Genomic DNA, 19,682 nt, shown 5'->3' on the forward strand with positions numbered 1-19,682 from the left:
TGTTGTAATTGGACTTAATTACCATACTTGATTGAATGTTTGAGTATCTTGTGGGTTTTGTAGAGGTAATTCCTCATTCGATTATCCGAGGGACATACGTGACAGACAAGCTCATGTAAGAACGATTGAGGGATAATTTTGAAGGTGAAATAAGGTCATTCAAGGGGGAATGATAGATTGTGTCCGCTAATCTTTTATACCTTGATATGGTTGAGAAGTAATGAATTTCTATGTTGATTATCCGAGGGATGCTCGTGACAGGCAAGCCCGTGTAAGGATATCATAGGAATCATTCCTAATTGATCACATTAAGATATAGATTTTTGTCCTAAGCCGGTTGTCTATTGCAAGAGAGAATCGGCAACATTCTACAAATGATGGACAATTGAGGAATAAGATTTGGTAGATCATTTACATTGAATAGCATTATAAAGAAACCAAAACTCTTAGAACATCCTTTTATCATAGCCCTTATTCTTGTTTCTATGCTTTTATTTATATGCTTTACTTTTCATAGTTGCACTTAGTTTTTATAAATCAATTGATTAGTTGTTTAGCTAATTCGTGTTGAGATATCTTTAGTGGTTATAACCAGTCCCTATGGATACGATATCTTTCTTTATTACTGACAACGTATCCGTACACTTGCGGATCGTTAACATTGGCTCGTCCTAATCTCTGCATCAAATGTAGATCTTTAAATTTTGCACGCATGAGATTTGACAGAGCATGATTTTGAGTCTCAAATCAAAAGTTATGTCCCTTTAAAGTTTAAGGAGTCATGTTAAATTGATCCTGCATCAGCAAGCTCTTTTGACAGTCTCACCTTCCTCTAGTTCATGGTGACTTTGTCAACCTCAGATCCATATCACTGATGGCTTGTCCTCTGGCAATCTCAGTCATCTTAGTTAGGATAAGTAACTTTGCTAAAATGATAATTGAAAGTGGGCATTATTTTTTTCTTATGATCAAGAATATTGATTACTTGATAAATTCGATCGTATCATGGGCCATCTCTCTATTGGTTGCTACTCGGAATATCGTACCGGTTCCACTGTATAAAAATTTTTATACAAGTGTCGAACCTTTCCTAACAACCTATTGTGTTCTTTAGAAATTAAACTCGGAATCGCAAACAGAACTTAACATTATTGATTCCAAATTTAACTTATTTGTTCTTAGAGGTTTAGACTTGGATCACAAACGATGCTTAACATTATTAATCCAAGTCCACCCATGTTACAAAGTTGATTAAATATTTATTTCTAAAATTGGTTTCCAGGACCGCATAGCGAGGCACTAGGCCTTCTTGGGTATGAGATCATCCACCACCGCCTAGACAAAGCCTTTTAAAGAAATTCAATATTTAATCTCCCTATAATAACCCTAGGGTTAACCACTAAGAAGAATCAAATCACAAGATCGAAAAAGAAAAGAAACACAAATTGAAACGTAAATTCGAAACCTAGAATCATAAGCCTTTTGTGTTTGGTATTTCAAAATTCATACAAAGAAAACTAGTATGATGCAGAATGGAATTACTAGTTATACATTTCTTTGTAAACAGCAACCTCTTGATCTCCTATCGTATTCCTCTTCTTATCTCGGACGTCGTGTGGGTGACGATCTACCGAGATGAGAACCACCACCACCTTCCTCCTTGCAAGTTTAGGCCACCAACATTCAAGCTCAAAGGGATGATAGATCAAAGCCTCCTTTCTCTCCTTCTTCTCCAAGCAAGATCTGGCCACCACAAGAGCTCCAAGAGAGGGTGTCGCCGGCCACTAAAGAAGAAGAGAAAAGGAAGACTAGGGGTTGCCACATCAAGGAAGAAAAGAGAGGAATAGAAGAGAGTTGTTTGTCTCATGAAGGCACCCCCTCCCTCTTTTTTATAATCCTTGGTCATAACAAATAAGGAAATTTAATTATAATTAAAACTTTCTTATTTTCCTTGCTATTGAATAAAAAGGAAAATTTAATTAAAATTCCTTTTTAATCTCTCTTATGGTCGGCCACCTCAAAGCTTCTAAATAAGGCAAGTTTTAAACAAAAAAATTAAAACTTCCTTATTTGTTTCCAAAAATTTTTAAAATAAAAATTTCTCTTTTAAATTCCCTTCATGGTTGGTTATAAAAGGAAACTTTTATAAATTAAAATCTCTCTTTTAAAACATGTGGATGATTTATAAAAAGGAAAGTTTTCTCCAAAATTAAAATTTTCCTTTTAACTACAAATAAGGAAAGATAACTAATCTCTCTCTTAATCTTTTGTAGAAAACTATAAAAGGAAAGATTTAAATTTTAAACTCTCTTTTAAAATCATAGCTTCCACATAAGGAAAGATTTTACAAAATAAATCACTTTTATTTTATTTTGGCCGCCCCACCTACCTTGAGCTCCAAGCAAGGGCCGACCACTAACTTGCACCCATTAGCCTTGTTTTGGCTGGCCCTAGCTTGGACTCCAAGCTAGCTTGGCCGGGCACCTTAAGGTGGGTAGGAAGTGGGTATTTGGTGGGTATAAGGCTTTATAAATAAGAGGCTACGATAAGGACCTAGAGAAGGAATTGGTTTTGGTCTCCCGATGAAATTAAGCTTCTCGTGTTCGCCTCGAACACCCAACTTAATTTCATGAATAATAATTCATACCACTAAAGAATTATTATTGAACTACCGCACCAATCCCAAATTATATTTTTGGCTCCTTCTTATCATGAGTGTGTTAGTCTCCCTGTGTTTAAGATATCGAATGTCCATTAATTAAATGAGTTACTGACAACTCACTTAATTAATATCTAGCTCCAAGAGTAGTACCACTCAACCTTATCGTCATGTCGGACTAAGTCCACCTACAAGGTTTACATGACAATTCTTATGAGCTCCTCTTGGGGGCATTATCAAACTAGATCACTAGGACACAGTTTCCTTCTATAATCAACAACACATACTATAAGTAATATTATTTCCCAACTTATCGGGTCTATTGATTTATCGAACTAAATCTCACCCATTGATAAATTAATGAAATAAATACTAAATATGTGCTTGTTATTATATCAGGATTAAGAGCACACACTTCCATAATAATAGAGGTCTTGTTCTTTTATTTAGTTAGTATAAAAAGAAACTACCTCAAATGGTACTACTCAATACACTGTAAGTGTACTAGTGTAATTATATAGTCAAGATAAACTAATACCTAATTATACTACGACCGTTCAAATAGTTTGTTCCTATCCATCTTGGTCGTGAGCTACTATTTATAATTTATAAGGAACTGATAACATGATCTTCTGTGTGCGACACCACATACCATGTTATCTTCAATATAAATTAATTGAACAACTACACTTAACATATAAATGTAAATTTTTTTTTACCAATGTGATTCTTTATTTCAAAATAAATGTTTACAAAAAACTAGGCTTTTAGTATGCACTCTAACACTCTCCTAGTTTAGACTGTGCTTGTTATGGTTTGGGTCAGCCTACATGCTGGACACAACTCTTGGGCTGGGCGCATCTGATCTATATTTTTTTTAAAAAAAATTAAAAATATATTTAAAAAATTAATTAAGGTCCTCGGTCAATTGTTGCATGCTGGACACTCTTTGTGAAGAAAAAGACAATAATACTTATCCCAAACATCCTTCCCTTATAATCTCCCATCTAGCTACGCGAGATAGATATTGGACGCTCTTTATTAAAAAAAAATAATTAATTAATAAATCAAATATTACTGAATTTTAGAGGATTTCTTCATCTCTATAAATTTTTTTAATTAATTGTTAGGATAAATCAAGAAGTACTTGTAATAGATGATCCAGAAGTCCGCATTCCATGATTATATATTTCATTTAGATAAAAGATCTTATAAATACACCTTAATTACGGATTGAACTGCGGATGTCACAATAAAATATCCTTCCGCGTAGCTCCGGGACTACTAGACACTCTTTATAAACATTACAGGTTGTCATAAGCGATTGTATTAGGAAATAATTATTATTAGGAAATACTTATTTGTTTCCTAATTATTAAAGAATAATTATTATTAGAAAATACTTATTTGTTTCCTAATTATTAGAGAATAATTATTATTATTAAGAAATACTTATTTGTTTTCTAGTATTTTATATGTTTTCCTATTTTATGTATTTTTCCTATTTTTCACTTTGTAATGGTATTTATATACCACATATTGTCATTAATAAAGGGTACGAATTCTATCGTCAACATGGTATCAGAGCGTTAAGCTTAACAATAATTTTTTTTTCTTTTCTCCACAATATCCACCAGTCGCCTTCTATAATGGCTGTCGACAGCGACGTCACTCGCTGGCTATCTCTCACAAATACTCATGATTCACCTTCCGCCTTTGTGGTTCTTAACATCAATGCTCAAGCACCGTTGAAATTCACCATCTCCAATTACTCTGCCTGGCGCTTGCAGTTCACGTCTCTTCTATTCGGATATGACTTACTGAGTTTTGTTGATGGCTCACATCCCTACCCCTCTGCGTAGATAACGCCTACAGACGTCACGCTCTCTCAGGCGAATCTTGATCATATTCTCTGGCTCCATCAGCATCAACTTCTCCTCAACGTTATTATAGGCCTCTGAACTACGAGTTATTCATATTTCTGATGAGGATTAGTTGGCTGATGCACTTACTAAGTCACTTTCTCGACCTCGATTGTTTGCTACTTGCAGCAAGATTGATGTCAGAAATTTCTGGGACACCAAATGTATTAGGAATAATTATTATTAATAAATATTTATTTGTTTCCTAATTATTAAAAAATAATTATTATTAAGAAATACTTATTTGTTTCCTAATTATTAGAGAAAATTATTAAAGAATAATTATTATTAGAAAATATTTATTTATTTCCTAATTATTAAAAAATAATTATTATTAGAAAATACTTATTTTATAATTTTCTTACTTTATATATTTTTCTTATTTTTTATTTTATAATTATATTTATATACCATATATGGTACGAATTCTGTGGTCAAGAGATTGTACCTACTCTGACCCACATCCTTTCAATGCACTATAAAATGGCAACAATCGCCGAAGCCTGATGCAAGGAAGTACAATGGCCTCTGATGGAAACCACCTCCGGATTCCGAGTGTTGACTTCCGCGGGCTGTCGCTGAGCAGCCCCGGCGGCGGGAGCTGGGACGCTGCTCGTGAGCAGGTGATGTCAGCCCTGGAGTCCTTCGGCTGCTTTGAGGCCATCTACGACGCGGTGAGCGAGGGCGCCAAGGACCAACTTTTCCGCGGTGTGTTGCCTGAGCTGTTCAAACTTCCAAGGGAGATCAAGATTAGGAACGAGTACGTGGGATTGCCATACCACGGTTACTTCTGCCAGAGCCCCCATTCGCCCATCGATAGCTTGCGTATCGAGGACTCCCCCACCCTCCACAGCGTCCAGCAGTTCACCTCCCTCATGTGGCCTGACGGGAATCCCACCTTCAGGTACCAGCCTGTCTCACCATTACTGTTATTATTTCAGTAAAAATTTCCAAAATCCTAATAGTTTTGTTTATTTACGTAGCAACGCTGTCTGGACAGCTGCTAAGCAAGTCCAGGAGTTGGAGCGGATGGTTGTGAGGATGATCTTGCAAAGTATGGGCATGGAAAAGCATTATGATTCTCTGGTGGAATCACTTATTCATGGCGTTCGGTTTACAGAGTATGGAATTCCATTCGATCAAGAATCAAAGGTCAATATGAAGGCACATGCTGATGCCAACATTCTTACTGTAATCTGCCAGTATGAAGTAGATGGCCTGGAGGTGCAGACAAGGGATGGAGAATGGATTCGGCCGGTGCCCCAGCCAAACTCCTTCACTGTCATGCTTGGGGAAGCATTTCAGGTATGTACATTTCATACCACAGAACAACAACAATTCAATCCTGATCAGACTTGTTTTTCATAATACACAAGTGAATTGTATAGGCTTGGAGCAACGGGAGGCTGCCTGCTACTCTTCATCGTGTGAGAGTTACTGGCCACCAAAAAAGATACTGTGCAATTTTCAATAGTCGGCCAAAGGATGAGATCCTGTTTCAGGCACCGAGAGAGATGATGGATGAAGAGCATCCTTTACGTTTTAGGCCTTACAAATATCCTGATTACATACTCTTCCGCTTCTTGGCTGAAGGTGGGCCAGATCTTCATGAAGATCCATTGCAAGCTTACGCCGGAGTTGAGGGGCAACTTAATGATGCTTGAATGTCATCTGCTATATAATGATTTGAAATAAACGCTTATATCTTGTGGATGCCATCTCTTTCATTTCAATCCTAATTAAAAGTCACTTTGAGCAAATACTCGTGAGGGAGAAAAATGGAGAGAAGCCATTACGTAAATATGAAATTGATGGGCTAAAGCAAGTTATCTGTTGTCGAGGAAATATAATCCACAGTTGCTAGGATAATTTACTAGTTTTATAATATCCTCATCTGTGCTTTTCTTAAAAGAAAAACAAAAAACCAAAAAAAAAAATATTTACAATATGCTGCGACGTGTACCATCTTAATTAGAGCACAAACCAAAAAGTCAACTTCAATTAGTGAATTTAGAAGGAAAAAAAACTCCTGGTTGAGGAATTATAATTCTGTGGCCTGGTCAACACGATTCCAGTGAAAGGTACAGCGTGTCCTAAGATCGCTTTGAGATTCTAGAGAAAGAGATAAATGAACGGCCATTGGTCTGGTAGGAACGTTCCAATTCTCACAGAGGAGGAATCTAGTAATAGAGATGATCCTGTATATATATGAACGCCAACGCATATGTCACCTGTGAGTGGATGTCAATAAGACTTTGTAGAAAGATCTGTTAGAGCTTGGATGGGAGAAGACTAGATGAAAAGGGTTAAAATGATGGTCAGGATTTCTTAACACAATCACTCTGATGTTTAAATAAGTTTCAAAAAGAGGACAAAGAAAGAAGAAGAATGATTTAGGATTGGGGATGCGTGTGCACGTACCTGTTTGCCCCTTCATATTCTCTCTGTGTTCCTCAATTCTCGTCTATGTTACACCATCTACTCAGAGTAAATAATTATGTTTTCTTACGATTCTCCATATGAAACGGTTACGTTGTCTGAATCTTCCATGAGCAACGGCTACCTATTTCACCTATGGAGTCGAGAACGGTACAAGTATGAAGGTGGAGATAATTCGGAGTTAAGGCGGCATAGTGTCGGGAGTGACATGGACACTGGTGGAGTCAGCTCGGATGATCTACTTGGACTATGGACCACTAGTGTGGACGTCGACGCCAACATCATGCGGGCCAACTTTCTATTTTTTTAGTTTTTTTTCCTTTGCTCCTCGAGAAAATCAGCTTTCCATCGTTGTTGGCCCCCGGGCTACAGCTCGGATAGCCAACAACATGGCTCCATCCTTGGAGGGAGGCATGAAGTCTTGAGTGGCACAGAGTCACCATATATATATATAGAGAGAGAGAGAGAGAAATGATCTCCTGCGGTGCATTTCTTGCGATTTTGGTGCGGTTACCTCCTTGATCGGTCTGGTGACCGATCAGGAGGTTCCCTGATCGGTCCAGAGACCGATCAGGAATATGTGGACTAAATCGCACCGATGTCGCAGCATAAGCACCGCAGGCTAACATTTCCGATATATATATATATATATATATATATATATATATATATATATATATATATATATATATATATATATATATATAAAAGAACAATTATCTTTAGCCACGGGGCATCCCCTTATTACTCCCGCACGAAGAGAAAAATGTAACGCTTAACAGTTGTGTTGACTAGACGATACCAATTAAGTACGCTATCTTCCTAGCTACGAAAATTCTAAAGTCTTCTAAATTAGTAATTATTATTCAAAGATATTGAAAAACTAGCCCTAAGTTGGTTAAGTGTTTCCAACCAGAAGTCTCTATACTGGAATTAATTGCCCAGGAAATCAAATTGAATTATAACATGGAAAAAAAAAAAAGTAAGACAAGTAGACCAAAACTCAATGGACCATTCAAGCACACAAGCACAAATAGCAAAATGAAAACTCAATTCTACCTTATTCAATATTATACCTTAACAGATTATCCTTATGAAATCTCGCATTTTTTTCAGGGATTAGCATGTCTTGATGCTGCAAAAACTATAATCAAGCAGATATGATATACCTATTCTTGTTTGACTATGATTCCAACAAAATATAATTATGAGTTGAGTTAAAGTAATATGGCATTAAGTCATTGCTGCCTCCATTACTAGTAGCAACTTTAAGGCAGCATAGCTTCACATGTTCTTTCAGCTACTGAAGTAGTTATTTAACTATGACAGATTTAGCTTCCAAGACCGGCAATCTTACAGTAGAAACTCCTCAACCGATGCTAGCTAGAACGGCCTCAACCCAACATCACTTTTGAAAACTATTTCATGTGAAATTTTACAGAAACAAAAACTTGTAAAAACACAGAGCCACCATATCAATTGGTCCTCTCATGAAATCAGTCCTCGTGGTGGATGGAAGTAATAACAATATACATGGGACGCTATCTATGTATTAATTATTATACTAATAGTACTTTGTCAAAAGATGAAGGTTTTGTTGTTGTTGTTAACCATGGAATCTGCCATCTTGAGGTTCTTGGCTATCAGCTTCTGAGCTCTCTTGCTTCTGATCTCCACCCTCATGCTGTCTGTCTTGTCCATTTTGCCGTAGATTGGCTTCTTATTCCCCTTCAGTGACTTGATTTTTGATTTGAGGCTGCCCACAAGCCTCTCTAATTGCTGGCTCATCATCACCATCTTCTCCCTCTACCTTGTGCCAAAATTAAGATTCAAACATAATCAAATACTTAATAATTAATCAAGCACAGAAAAAAATACTCAGAAATATGTAAATGAAGCAGAGAGAGAGAGAGAGAGAGACCTGAAGCAAGGAGCAAGAAGAGATGAGAAAGGAGATGATGAAGGCCAGAGCTTAGCGTTGCTTGGTGGCTGTTATATACAAATGTGTGGCTTGTGATGATACCGCCCTCATTTTCCAGCACATTAAAATGACCATGACACTTTTATTTTGTGGTTATTAGTGTAAAATAGAGACCTTGAGATGGATTTTGTTTTTTTACTTCTGCTTTTTAAAATAAAGACAAAATGTGTGTTTGGAGAAACAAAATTTTAATTAGCTTGTTGGAGTTTGAATATTAGCTGATTTATTTGTTTTCCCTTTGGTTCGTTCAAGGTGACAATTCGAATCTCATTAAAAAAAATTAATAATTACAGTCAACCTCATTGATTATTTTTAAAGTGATCGATCAGATCTATGAAAATTTTCTATTGATCATCAGGATAAATCGAGAAGCGCACGCGATGATCAACTCAGAAGTCCAGTATCCTTTAATTACGTCCCCTATTTAGAAGAAAAATTTCTACAAATAGATTATAGTTAGGGTTTGAATCTCAGATATTTGAATGACAACCTGAATGTCCTATCACGATATCATACCCTTGGGGATATTCAAATCTCATTCAAAATATTATAGGTAGGGACTTTGAAAATTTTGTAACATGTGCCATCCGTTAACATCTATCTATATTTCCCGGTTTATATCCATGATAATGGAAAATTTTAGATTGAGGGATGGTAAGAGTTGGTCCTGAATGTCCTACTGGCGTTGAAGATTCAAAATCCGGTGGACGATTAGGGAGGATGGAATATGACAATTTTGGACGTTGAAATAGGTAACAGCACTGATTAAAAATAGCTTCACTGAACCGTCTCCTATCCCCGGTCCGGTCCGAACAAAAGCAATTGGCTTTTCTTCTGCAGGGTTCGGGTTAAGCATCCTACGTCCCTCCTCCACCAAATCGTTCGCGTTCTACTGCCTTCTCGACACTGATCCTCATGGCGGTGGTCTCCCCTTCTTCTTCCCAAACCCTAGACTCAAACTCCGACGCCGGCAACCAACCGTCCTCTGCCTCGTTCGATTCGGCTCCTGTCTCTCTTCCCCCAGCCGCTTCGATTCCTGCTCCTGCTGACGCCTCCAACACTCCGAACTCAATCCCTAATCAGGCGCCGTTAGCTCCGCCTCCTCCAGCTGTCCCATCCTTCGTGCCTTCCTTCCGGCCCCTTGGGGCTCCTCCTGTTCCTCAGTATTCTGGGGCTAATAGCCCCATGGCGCAGAACCCTGCTTTCCTCGCGTCGATGGGACAGCCCCCCAGCATCCATCCGCCTGGCGTCTCCACCTCTGCCTCGGCCATGCCTCCTGGAGCGCCTCCGGGCGCGGTTCTGCCTCTGCGGTCTGGTATTCCCTACCAAGTTGCTCCTGGTCAGCCTTCAGCCCCGATGCCGTATGCACAAGTTGGAAATGGTTATATGGCTGTACCTCCTCAGGGTCCGATGGCGATGCCTCCTCCGGGTAGGTTTTCTTATCGTCTCGGTGCACATCTTTTTATTTTTATTTTTGTAAGATGGATTGCTGTATTCAGTTATGACCTAGCGTTGCTTATGTTACGTTTGAATTGCCTATACTTGCCCGTTGGTAGTGTTCCTCTTATTTCGTACAACTTAAAATTTTAGCACTTCAAATTATTCTGCGCATTGTTGGAGGGGGGTGATTTCTGGTCTTAAATTTCGCTTGATCTCCAATATCATTTTCTGTTGTGTGAATGATATAAATTGTTAGGTGATATGGTAATGTTAATTGATTATTGCGTTTAGTAAGGTCATTAATTTAGACAAGTATATTGGAGATGGAAAAGAAGAGAACCTATAGGTAGGTTAGAATTGGATTCATTTAATAGCAATGATCTGATATTTTCTCCTACAGCCCAATCCAATGATTAAAGGTGAAATGATCGTCAGGCTTCCTCTTCCAGTTCTTAGAAGATGACTTCCAGTTACGTTGGTATGCTTAAATTTGTCTAATTATGTTGGATTCATACCACCAGTTTGTGTATTAAGTATTGCTGCCAAGTTGGTAATTAGGTCAGATACAGAAACAACAAATTTTGGTCAGTGATTGTGCTTTTTTATGTTACATACAATCACTTTGTTGGATGAATCTCCCTTGCGCTTGTCATGGATTTCTAAATCTGACATCAGTGGATCATGTTATCATCTGGGTGCTGGTTGCATCATTTTTACTAAGGTACTATGATCTTCTTCATGTTTTTAGTGTTGTTGCCATTCTTGAGATTTTTTGGGTGCTCAAGTGCTATTCTTTTTTCTCAAACAATCTAGTTTTCATTGTTCTTAAGTAGGATAAGTTGTAGTGATAAATTTTAGTGCTTTCAAATTGAATAGCACATTGACTTGATCCTGAGCTCAGCCAATTTAATTCATGGTGTAACTTCTGAAGTTTATATGGGAGAATATGGATAAGGTAACCTCAATTCCACATCTCAGTTTTCATGAAACAATTTCTGTTTTATTCGAATGTTCCCCCAGGTTTTCCACACAGCTGCTGGTATTTGCTATCTTTGTGGTGAGATCCCTTTTATGTTTTCATTGTGTGGAAAAAAACTTTAATTGCTATTGATAATTTTACTTGGATTATAAGATAGCATGCTATGAGTTTTGATTAACTTTGTTCACAAGTTAAGGGTACTATTTGACATGTTGGCATAGATATTGTTTGTTATTCTACAGGAATGCCCCGCTATCCAGCTCCTTACCCGATGATTCGCCCTATATTTCCTCCACGTCCATTTCCCCCGACTGGTGTGATTCCACCGATGCCTAGGCCTCCAATTCCAGGTATCTGGGGGCTGCCACCGGTAGCCACTCCTATTGTCAGGCCTATTGTTCCAGTTTCTACACCAATGGAGAAGCCACAAACTACTGTTTATGTTGGCAAGATTGCAACCACAGTAGAAAATGAATTTCTCCTTTCAATTCTCACAGTAAGTTTTCTGAACATATATTTTTTTTCAACTTATAGACTACAGGATTATTTATTTATATTTGAATTTTGAAAGTCAGTTTGTTATGCCTCTTTTAAAAATTTGCTGTCTTTTTTTTTCAAGCTTTGTGGACCTGTAAAGAGTTGGAAAAGGGCACAAGATCCTTCTGATGGTACACTTAAGGCCTTTGGATTTTGTGAATTTGAATCTGCAGAAGGAGTTCTTCGTTCTTTACGCTTACTGAGCAAGTTGAATATAGATGGGCAAGAATTGATGGTACGATCTGCTGGATATAAGTTTTCTTTTGTCATAAGTACGTTGGAATGTCTCAAGTTCTTTTATCCTCATTCAAATTATGCTATATGTATATTTACTCCCCAAAATATTTAATACATTTATTAGGATTTAACTTGTGTTGCAACTATTATTCTTATTTCCCCATCACTTTTGCTCATGGTTTAAAATCTCGACCCGTACTGAGGTTTCAGTCCCGATCGAAACGATACAGTTTCGGTAACTTATTGTGCTATGCCGACATAGTTTGGTATTTTTTAAATATAAAATATATTAACTAAAAATAAAAAATATAATCAAAAAATATATATAGAATTGATATGTTGTGGACCGTTTCTTACAAATTCGTGTGCGCCCCAGGTGCCTCCAATGCATTGGAGGCGCCTTGGGCAAAATTTTTTTTAAATAGCGTTGAGGCGCTTGGATCAAATCCAGGCGTCTCAATTCATTTTTTTTAATTTTTTAATCTTTTCTGAATCTTAAAACCCTAAATACCGTAAGTACCTAATTCTTTTTTAGTTATATATTTTTAAGCTTGAACACTATAACTAAATCCCTAAACCTCAAAGGTAAAATCTAATTGGCTTAATCCTAGAGCTAAAAAAATTAAAATATTATTAGGCATCGTAAATATATACTCCATGAGCTCCTAATTTTTTTTTAGTTTGAACACTATAACCCAATCCCTAAGCCTTAAAGACAATCTAATTGGCTTAACCCGGGAGCTAAAAAAAATAAACAAAAAAATATTACATCCAGGCGCCTCAACATCATAAAAAATAAAAAAAAATAACGAAGGTGCCTCGAGTTTGGTCCGAACGAGTCCGTAGCGGAAGGTCCACAGCGTAACAAATTTGTATATATATATATAATGGGGTAATTTTATTAGGATTTTAAGCCTATCTAAATTATCCCAATCATATAACTAGGAGTGGATTAAAATTATTAACTTCAGTTATGTAATTAAACCTAAGTTAAAACCTTTGCCCTCATTGTTTTGCCCACTTGTTCCGTGACACGTCGCCGGCATTTTGACGCTTCACCGGGCTAGCATGATGCCTCCAGACACGTCGCCAGGATAGTGTGACGCGTCCAGATGCATTGTCGGGCCCGCACGTCCGTCGTGGGGCCTCGGTGCACCTGGCATCGGAGGCATGTGATAGAAACTAGATGTGAACCTAGGTTATGGGGGAAACATGATGATCATCTGGATCATGGGGGAAACAAGCTCAAAACATGGATTGTATAGTCCAGGAGGGCTAAAACACAAAAGGAGCTGACCGGCATTAATATATAGTAGGCCGTTTATATTGGAGAGTTAGTTATATCTTTGTGGCAGTTATGTTTTCATGTTTTAGAATATGTGTGTGTGGGTTATAAGTTGGTGGGAAGTTAGTGGGGAAGGGATCTAAGAATTATTATTGTCTTTGGCCGGTGGAAGAGTTTCTCTATCAGATTTGAGTGTTCTTGTTGTACTGTTTGTGTTAACCCTAATAATTCTATGCGTTTCTTTATTCTGGTTTTGAGACTCTAACATTGGTCTAACCTACTGGATGTAAGAGGGGTTGTATGCTTAGAAGGAATGCCAAAATTTCAAATGGGGTCAATGTTTTGGAAGAGAGGATGGCGACGCAAGAAGGAAGTATGGAAGAAATCAGAGGTATTATGCAAGTATTGATGTTTGAAGTATAACAACATGGTTCTCTTTTACAAGAGATTAGCAAGCAATTAGGAACAAGGGTTGAAGCAACACCATTGAAGGGAGCATCCATTTCTGCTGATCGATCATCTCAATCTGAGCCTCGAGAACATTAAAGTGATCAATTGGAGGAATACATGATGTCTGCTAAGAAAGTAGAATTACTAATGTTTGATGGTTGGAATCCAGTGGCGTGGATTATTAGGGCTGAAATTTATTTTAAAGTCTAGAATACTTCTGATGAAGTTAAGGTCAAATTGACACATCTAAGTATGGAAGGCCCCACCATTCATTGGTTTAATCTTAAGGAGATTGAAGTTAATCTAACTTGGGAAAAACTTAAATGCGTTCTCATTGCTCGTTATGGAAGGTGTAGACATGAAAATCCTTTTGAAGAATTGGCAACATTAAAACAAATTGGGAATGTGGAAGAATTTATTGAACCCCGTTGAGTTGGTTTCTTCACAAGTTCCATGTCTTGATAAGAGTAGTATATTGGCTATTTCATAAGTGAATTACAACTTCATATCCGAAGAAGAGTTCAAACGCTAAATCCATTGTCTAGAGGGCAATTAATGTGCATGGCAAAGGATGTTGAAGAGGAATTGTTAGAGGATGGGGAGATTTCACAAAAAACTCTGGGGAAGGAGAAGTTATGGAGCAATTTCGACGAGGGCGGGACAGTTTTTGACCATATGTAGGGCCTAATTCAATTCAAAAGAAATTGGGTTAGTCTTTTCAAATGGGCATAACAACATCAGGATGGGGTTTCAATAAGATTCATGACTCTAAGGAAGCTAGTAACGCAGGTTCTGCATCAAATAGAAATCCTTCTTTATTCCTAGCCTCTACAGCACGAAAAGGAGAAGGAGATAAGAGAGGGTTTCATACTATTTCTTACCCAGAATTAATGGAACGAAGGGCAAAGGGATTATGTTTCAAATGTGATGAAAAATTCCACCCACTTCACCAATGTGCTGAGAAACAATTGAAGTTATTTGTGTTAGAAGAAAATGAAAGATTAAGGCGGCATTTGGTTAAATGACTGGAATGACTATGAGTTTAATAATAAGGTGGAATGAGAATGGAAATGGAAATGAAACCCACCTAGTTATATGGGTTTGGTTGATTCCCATAAATCTGGAAATCATTCCCAAATTGTCATTCCTAAATCCATAATCCAAACACTATCTAAATTCATATGGCGGTGAGATAGTGGGTCTTGAGGTAGAGAATTTAGAAGATGAGGAGTTGGAGTGTAAATTTATGGGGATTATTGGGTACGAATTCAGAGAGTACAAATGACAATAGAACCATGAAGTTAGAAGGCAAATTAATAGGGATTGATATTGTGGTGCTTATAGATAGTGGAGCCGGCCATAATTTTATTTCTCAACTAACTTTAGCTCTCATATTGAAGGTGCAAGAGATATGGAAATTGGGAATTAAACTTGGTGATGCGCATAAAGTGTTTACTAAAGGGAAGTGTCCTGAGTTATGCATTCGCTTGGGAACTTTTGAGTTGAAAACAGAGGCATATGTATTAGAATTGGGAGGTGTAGATATAGTCTTGGGAGTTTTTTGGTTGAAAACATAGGGGAAAGTTGTAATGTATTGGAATGAGATGACCATGTTCCATCATGAAGATCTTTTAGTCACCCTACAAGGTAAGTTGGAGGCAGCTAAGAAGAGTAAACAAACAAACAAAGGGGGGCAACGTGCCAGTGCCTGTGCCAGCTAAGATTCTGGTTTTGGGACTCTAACAGCGTGCCTGTGCTGGTGCTTGTCTGCCGGCGGAACGAAATCTTTCGCTCGAATGAAACATAATGCGATTTTAAATGATGCTTTTGCTATGTGAATTTCCAAGAAAAATAATGATTGTTGAACTTGAAAGAGTTGTACACCTGTGGTACTTTCCTTTTGTTTTGATTTCATTGATTATCAGTTGCTTTTAGGCATAGATTTCTGGGAGTTCAGTTCTGAAATTAAGAAAATGTTGCTTATCTGATACTTTGCATTTCTATAACCTATGATCTGTTTCTTAAGGAGTTGCTATTGACCACAGTTGTTTGATCTTATGGATCAAAGGGAAGTCAGTTTGGTGGACATATTTTCCTTCCAACTAGGAGGAAGATGCTTTTTCTACAAATCTTATATTCTTCTGCATTCTATACTTAATACTTTCCCTCTAAGCCCTTCCAACTAAACAACTACAGAGAAGCAAACTGGCATGAACAATGTCACGGCTTCATATTAATCTCTGAACCGGAATATTGTTTTCTGTTTTTTTCTCTCTCTCTTAAATGTTCTAGATACATGATACATTTTGAAATTATGTTTTAAATTTATTGATCTTTGAGTATGAAATTTCTAATTTCTAATTCTTTAAGCTGACTTTAGGAATTTAAAACGACCAGGGTATCTTTTTCTTATTTAGATGCTCTCAAATTCTAATCAATATTGAATGAAGCATTTGTGTTTGTGCTTATCAGTCTCCGTATATTTTTTTCCCTGCTCAAATAGTGCAATTCGTGGTTTCATTTAATGCTTTCTCATACCTGTTCAGTTGAACATTAACCAAGCTACTAGGGAATATCTTGAGCGTTATGTTGAAAATAAAGCTGAAACAGAGAAGCAGGAAGTAGCACAAACTGGAGATCCTGCAAATGAAAGGGATAGTAAAGAAAGTACTGAAAAGCAAGGACAGTCTGCAAATCCAATGGAAGAAGGAACCAAAAAAGATTCTGAAGATAAAGAAAACCAAGTGGGAAACAAGAGTTTTGGTCTAGTCACAGATGAAGATCGTGAGTTTGATGCAGTTGCTCTAGAAAAGCTTACAGGAATGTTAGAAGAGAGATTAAAGAGCAAACCGTTGCCTCCACCTATGCTGGTTGATGGAACTGTTAAATCTACTTCTGACACACCTTCCAAATCGAAGGATGGGGATTCTGATATCGATATAATGAAAGGTGGTATGATAAGTTCCCAAACTACATAACTTTTGATGCTTTCTATCTTATTGTTCCGGCTAATGTTGACTGAAGAACTTTCATGCAGATGCTGCTGAAGAAAAAAACGACGATGACAATATGAGTGAAAACAAACCAGCAACTGAAAGTGACAAGCCTGAGACTCCTGATAGATCAAAGCGGCATGATAGTAGGAGCCAAGAACGAGATAGGGAACGTGACCTGAAACGGGAAAAAGAAAGGGAGCTTGAGAGAGTTGAGCGGGAACGAGAAAGAGAGAAAGTTAGGAGGGAAAGGGAAAGGGAAAGGGAATTAAGGGAAGTAGAACGGTTGTACAAGGACCGGCTTAAAGAATGGGAAGCTAGAGAACGAGAGAAAGAATACCAGCGACAATATGAAAAGGAACGGGAGAAAGAAAGAGAGCGGGAACGGTGGAAAGAGATAGTGCGGCAGGAAGATGAAAGTAGTGGTGATGATGGTGATGACTCAAGAAAAAGAAGGCGTAGAACTAGTTTACTTGAGGAAAAGAGAAGAAAAAGGCAGCATGAAAAGGAAGAGGATTTTGAAGACAGATTGAAAGAAAAGGAAGAAATTGCTGAAGCCAAGAGGAGGGCGACAGAGGAACAACCTAAACTTGTGACAAAGCAACTAAAACTCGAGTCAAAGTCACTTGATCAGGTTACTCCGGAGGATGAAACTGCTATGCAAGATGAGAATTTTGAACGAAAGCATATTGAGTCCAGTCATGCTAATGATGTTTCTAGAAATGGTCTTAATGATGGTAAACTTTTACTTCCTTTGTTTACTATGGATTCATTTTAAGCGTAAGCATGCTATTTATAACAAATGTTTTATTTTTACTACCACAGTTGATGCCATTTCTGGAAACAGCAGTGGTGATGATCTGAATATGATGGCGCCAATTGCAGTTTCAGACAAAAAGCAGAACAATAATGCTCCAGCTCGGAAGCTTGGATTTGGGTTAATTGGCTCAGGAAAACGTACTACTGTCCCTTCAGTTTTCCATGAAGAGGATGATGAGGATTTGGATGAGAAAAAAATGAGACCTCTTGTGCCAATTGATTATTCAACTGAAGAATTACAGGCTGTCCAGGCAAATGCATCTGGATCACAATCAAATTTGGCGGCTGCTGCTGAATTTGCCAAGCGCATATCTGGTGCCAACCCAAAAGATGCGAAGGCTGATACAGATAGGGAAAGGAGCAGACGTTCTAGTGGCAAACAGAATTTGAGAGATCGAGATTGGAATGATGATGAGAGTAGCCGTTCAAAAGATGAAAGTAGGGAGAAGATGCATAATAGGAATATTGATCGGGAAAGAGGCAGAGAAGATAAACCAAAAACTGGAAATAAGAAATTATTGGATGCCAAGCAGTTGATTGATATGATTCCAAAAACAAAAGAAGAACTGTTTGTCTATGAAATTAATTGGGATGTTTATGACAAGGTAATGCTTTCTTTTATGAATTTTAAAATATGATAGTGTTATGGATTCAAATGTTTTTTTTAGTATTGAATGCCATAGGGTAGTGTACTAAGCTGTTGAATTTGTTTGAATGCTATTCTGCTAAATGAGATATAGTTCCCTGAAGATTCATAAAAAGGGTTACATTTTTGCTGGCATAAAGTTACCCTTTTTTCTTCTACTATGCTCTCTGCTATTGATAAATGTATACTTTGCCCTTTGCAGCATCACTTGCATGAGAGGATGAGACCTTGGATCTCAAAGAAGATAACTGAGTTCCTTGGAGAAGAGGAGGCCACTTTGGTGGACTATATTGTTTCCTGTATTAAAGATCACGTGCAAGCATCCACAATGCTAGAAATGCTTCAGTCTATATTAGATGATGAGGCAGAAATGTTTGTCCTCAAAACGTGGAGGATGCTGATTTTTGAAATTAAGAAAGTTGAAACAGGCTTATCAATGAAATCAAAGTCCTAGGCTCCATTTTTTTAAAAAGAATTTCTCTCGTCTTATCATGCTTTCAAATTTCCTTTTTGTGCCAAAGGTCAGTGACTGTATTAGGACAATATTTTGAGAGACCTTGTTATTTGGTATGAATTAATTGTAGCCAGTCAAGCATGATGATTATGGGTTGATTTAAAATGAGGTTTCCTTTTTTTTTTCTTTCTATTTATTGTTAATTTTTATTTATATTTGTGGCAAGTGAGATTTAATATGTTTTGATTGTCTTGTACTTCATTATACAGTTATGTTATGCTACAATAAAATCAGCCATACTATCCATCAGGTATCAGCGTGTCTTTTAAATAACCAACTCAGCTTTTGTATGCCGTTGATGTGCCCTTTTTTCTGAATAACTACGCCTAGTTGTACGTTATTTCAATTCTGTTTTGCGAAGCATATTTCATTGAAGAAGACTAAAATCACAATATGCACCGTAAAAATGCATAGGCGGTAATAATGCTCTTCATGGTTGAATTTGATTCTATGATCAAATGAAACCTCGATCGATTTAGTTACAAAAAATAAAGTGTTAGTTTGTTATGAAATTGAAAAAAAATGTAAAATCACAAATTCCCCAACTTACGAATACAAAGTTAATAACTGGTATTCCAAGTCCAACATTTTAAATGCTAAGCCTTGGCTATGATGCAGTCCTCCAATGATGCGATCTAAGTCATTATAAATGATTTCTCATTAATTTTGATGATCTAGAAAATTTTTATGAGCTCATTTTAAAATTAATCGGTTCTAAAAGTCGGTTAGCTAAATTATGTAAAAAAAATCCTTTAAATGCTGAGCAATCTTCTCCGATTAG

General features: G+C 37.3%; 2 protein-coding genes and 1 long non-coding RNA gene across 14 annotated transcripts; 2 read left to right on the plus strand and 1 right to left on the minus strand.

Moving 5' to 3' along the window:
• Positions 1-5,102: 5,102 nt before the first annotated feature.
• Positions 5,103-6,245, plus strand: LOC122031568 (probable 2-oxoglutarate-dependent dioxygenase AOP1). The gene is made up of 3 exons (XM_042590666.1): positions 5,103-5,485; positions 5,565-5,886; positions 5,970-6,245. The coding sequence occupies exons 1-3, from the start codon at positions 5,103-5,105 to the stop codon at positions 6,243-6,245; spliced, it is 981 nt and encodes a 326-aa protein (XP_042446600.1).
• A 2,166-nt stretch (positions 6,246-8,411) lies between these two features.
• LOC122032405 lies at positions 8,412-9,024 on the minus strand. Its single transcript, XR_006126064.1, has 2 exons — positions 8,942-9,024; positions 8,412-8,830 (listed from the first exon to the last, which is right to left on the minus strand). It is a non-coding gene; the product is annotated as an uncharacterized LOC122032405 (long non-coding RNA).
• An 827-nt stretch (positions 9,025-9,851) lies between these two features.
• On the plus strand, positions 9,852-19,033 carry LOC122031740 (RNA-binding protein 25-like). 12 transcript variants are annotated; one of them, XM_042590844.1, is made up of 10 exons: positions 9,883-10,430; positions 10,842-10,919; positions 11,117-11,162; positions 11,318-11,498; positions 11,663-11,916; positions 12,040-12,192; positions 16,476-16,881; positions 16,967-17,659; positions 17,748-18,346; positions 18,590-19,033. In XM_042590844.1, the coding sequence occupies exons 4-10, from the start codon at positions 11,450-11,452 to the stop codon at positions 18,839-18,841; spliced, it is 2,406 nt and encodes an 801-aa protein (XP_042446778.1). In that variant the 5' UTR covers positions 9,883-10,430; positions 10,842-10,919; positions 11,117-11,162; positions 11,318-11,449; the 3' UTR covers positions 18,842-19,033. The 12 variants fall into 12 exon arrangements, with proteins under 12 accessions (XP_042446772.1, XP_042446773.1, XP_042446778.1 ...); XM_042590847.1 differs by lacking the exon at positions 9,883-10,430 and having other exon boundaries at positions 10,455-11,162; positions 11,300-11,396; positions 11,462-11,498; XM_042590846.1 differs by lacking the exon at positions 9,883-10,430 and having other exon boundaries at positions 10,455-11,162; positions 11,318-11,396; positions 11,462-11,498.
• The last annotated feature ends 649 nt before the right edge of the window (positions 19,034-19,682 follow it).

The sequence above is a fragment of the Zingiber officinale genome, chromosome 11A (genome assembly GCF_018446385.1).
Source record: "Zingiber officinale cultivar Zhangliang chromosome 11A, Zo_v1.1, whole genome shotgun sequence".
Lineage (NCBI taxonomy): Eukaryota > Viridiplantae > Streptophyta > Magnoliopsida > Zingiberales > Zingiberaceae > Zingiber > Zingiber officinale.

Coding starts and splice junctions, on each gene's coding strand:
- LOC122031568 (XM_042590666.1), top strand. CDS start 5,103: ATGGCCTCTGATGGAAACCACCTCCGGATTCCGAGTGTTGACTTCCGC. Junction 5,486..5,564: donor GACGGGAATCCCACCTTCAG/GTACCAGCCTGT, acceptor TTATTTACGTAG/CAACGCTGTCTGGACAGCTG. Junction 5,887..5,969: donor TGCTTGGGGAAGCATTTCAG/GTATGTACATTT, acceptor TGAATTGTATAG/GCTTGGAGCAACGGGAGGCT.
- LOC122031740 (XM_042590838.1), top strand. CDS start 9,917: ATGGCGGTGGTCTCCCCTTCTTCTTCCCAAACCCTAGACTCAAACTCC. Junction 10,431..11,662: donor GATGGCGATGCCTCCTCCGG/GTAGGTTTTCTT, acceptor GTTATTCTACAG/GAATGCCCCGCTATCCAGCT. Junction 17,660..17,747: donor TAGAAATGGTCTTAATGATG/GTAAACTTTTAC, acceptor TTACTACCACAG/TTGATGCCATTTCTGGAAAC.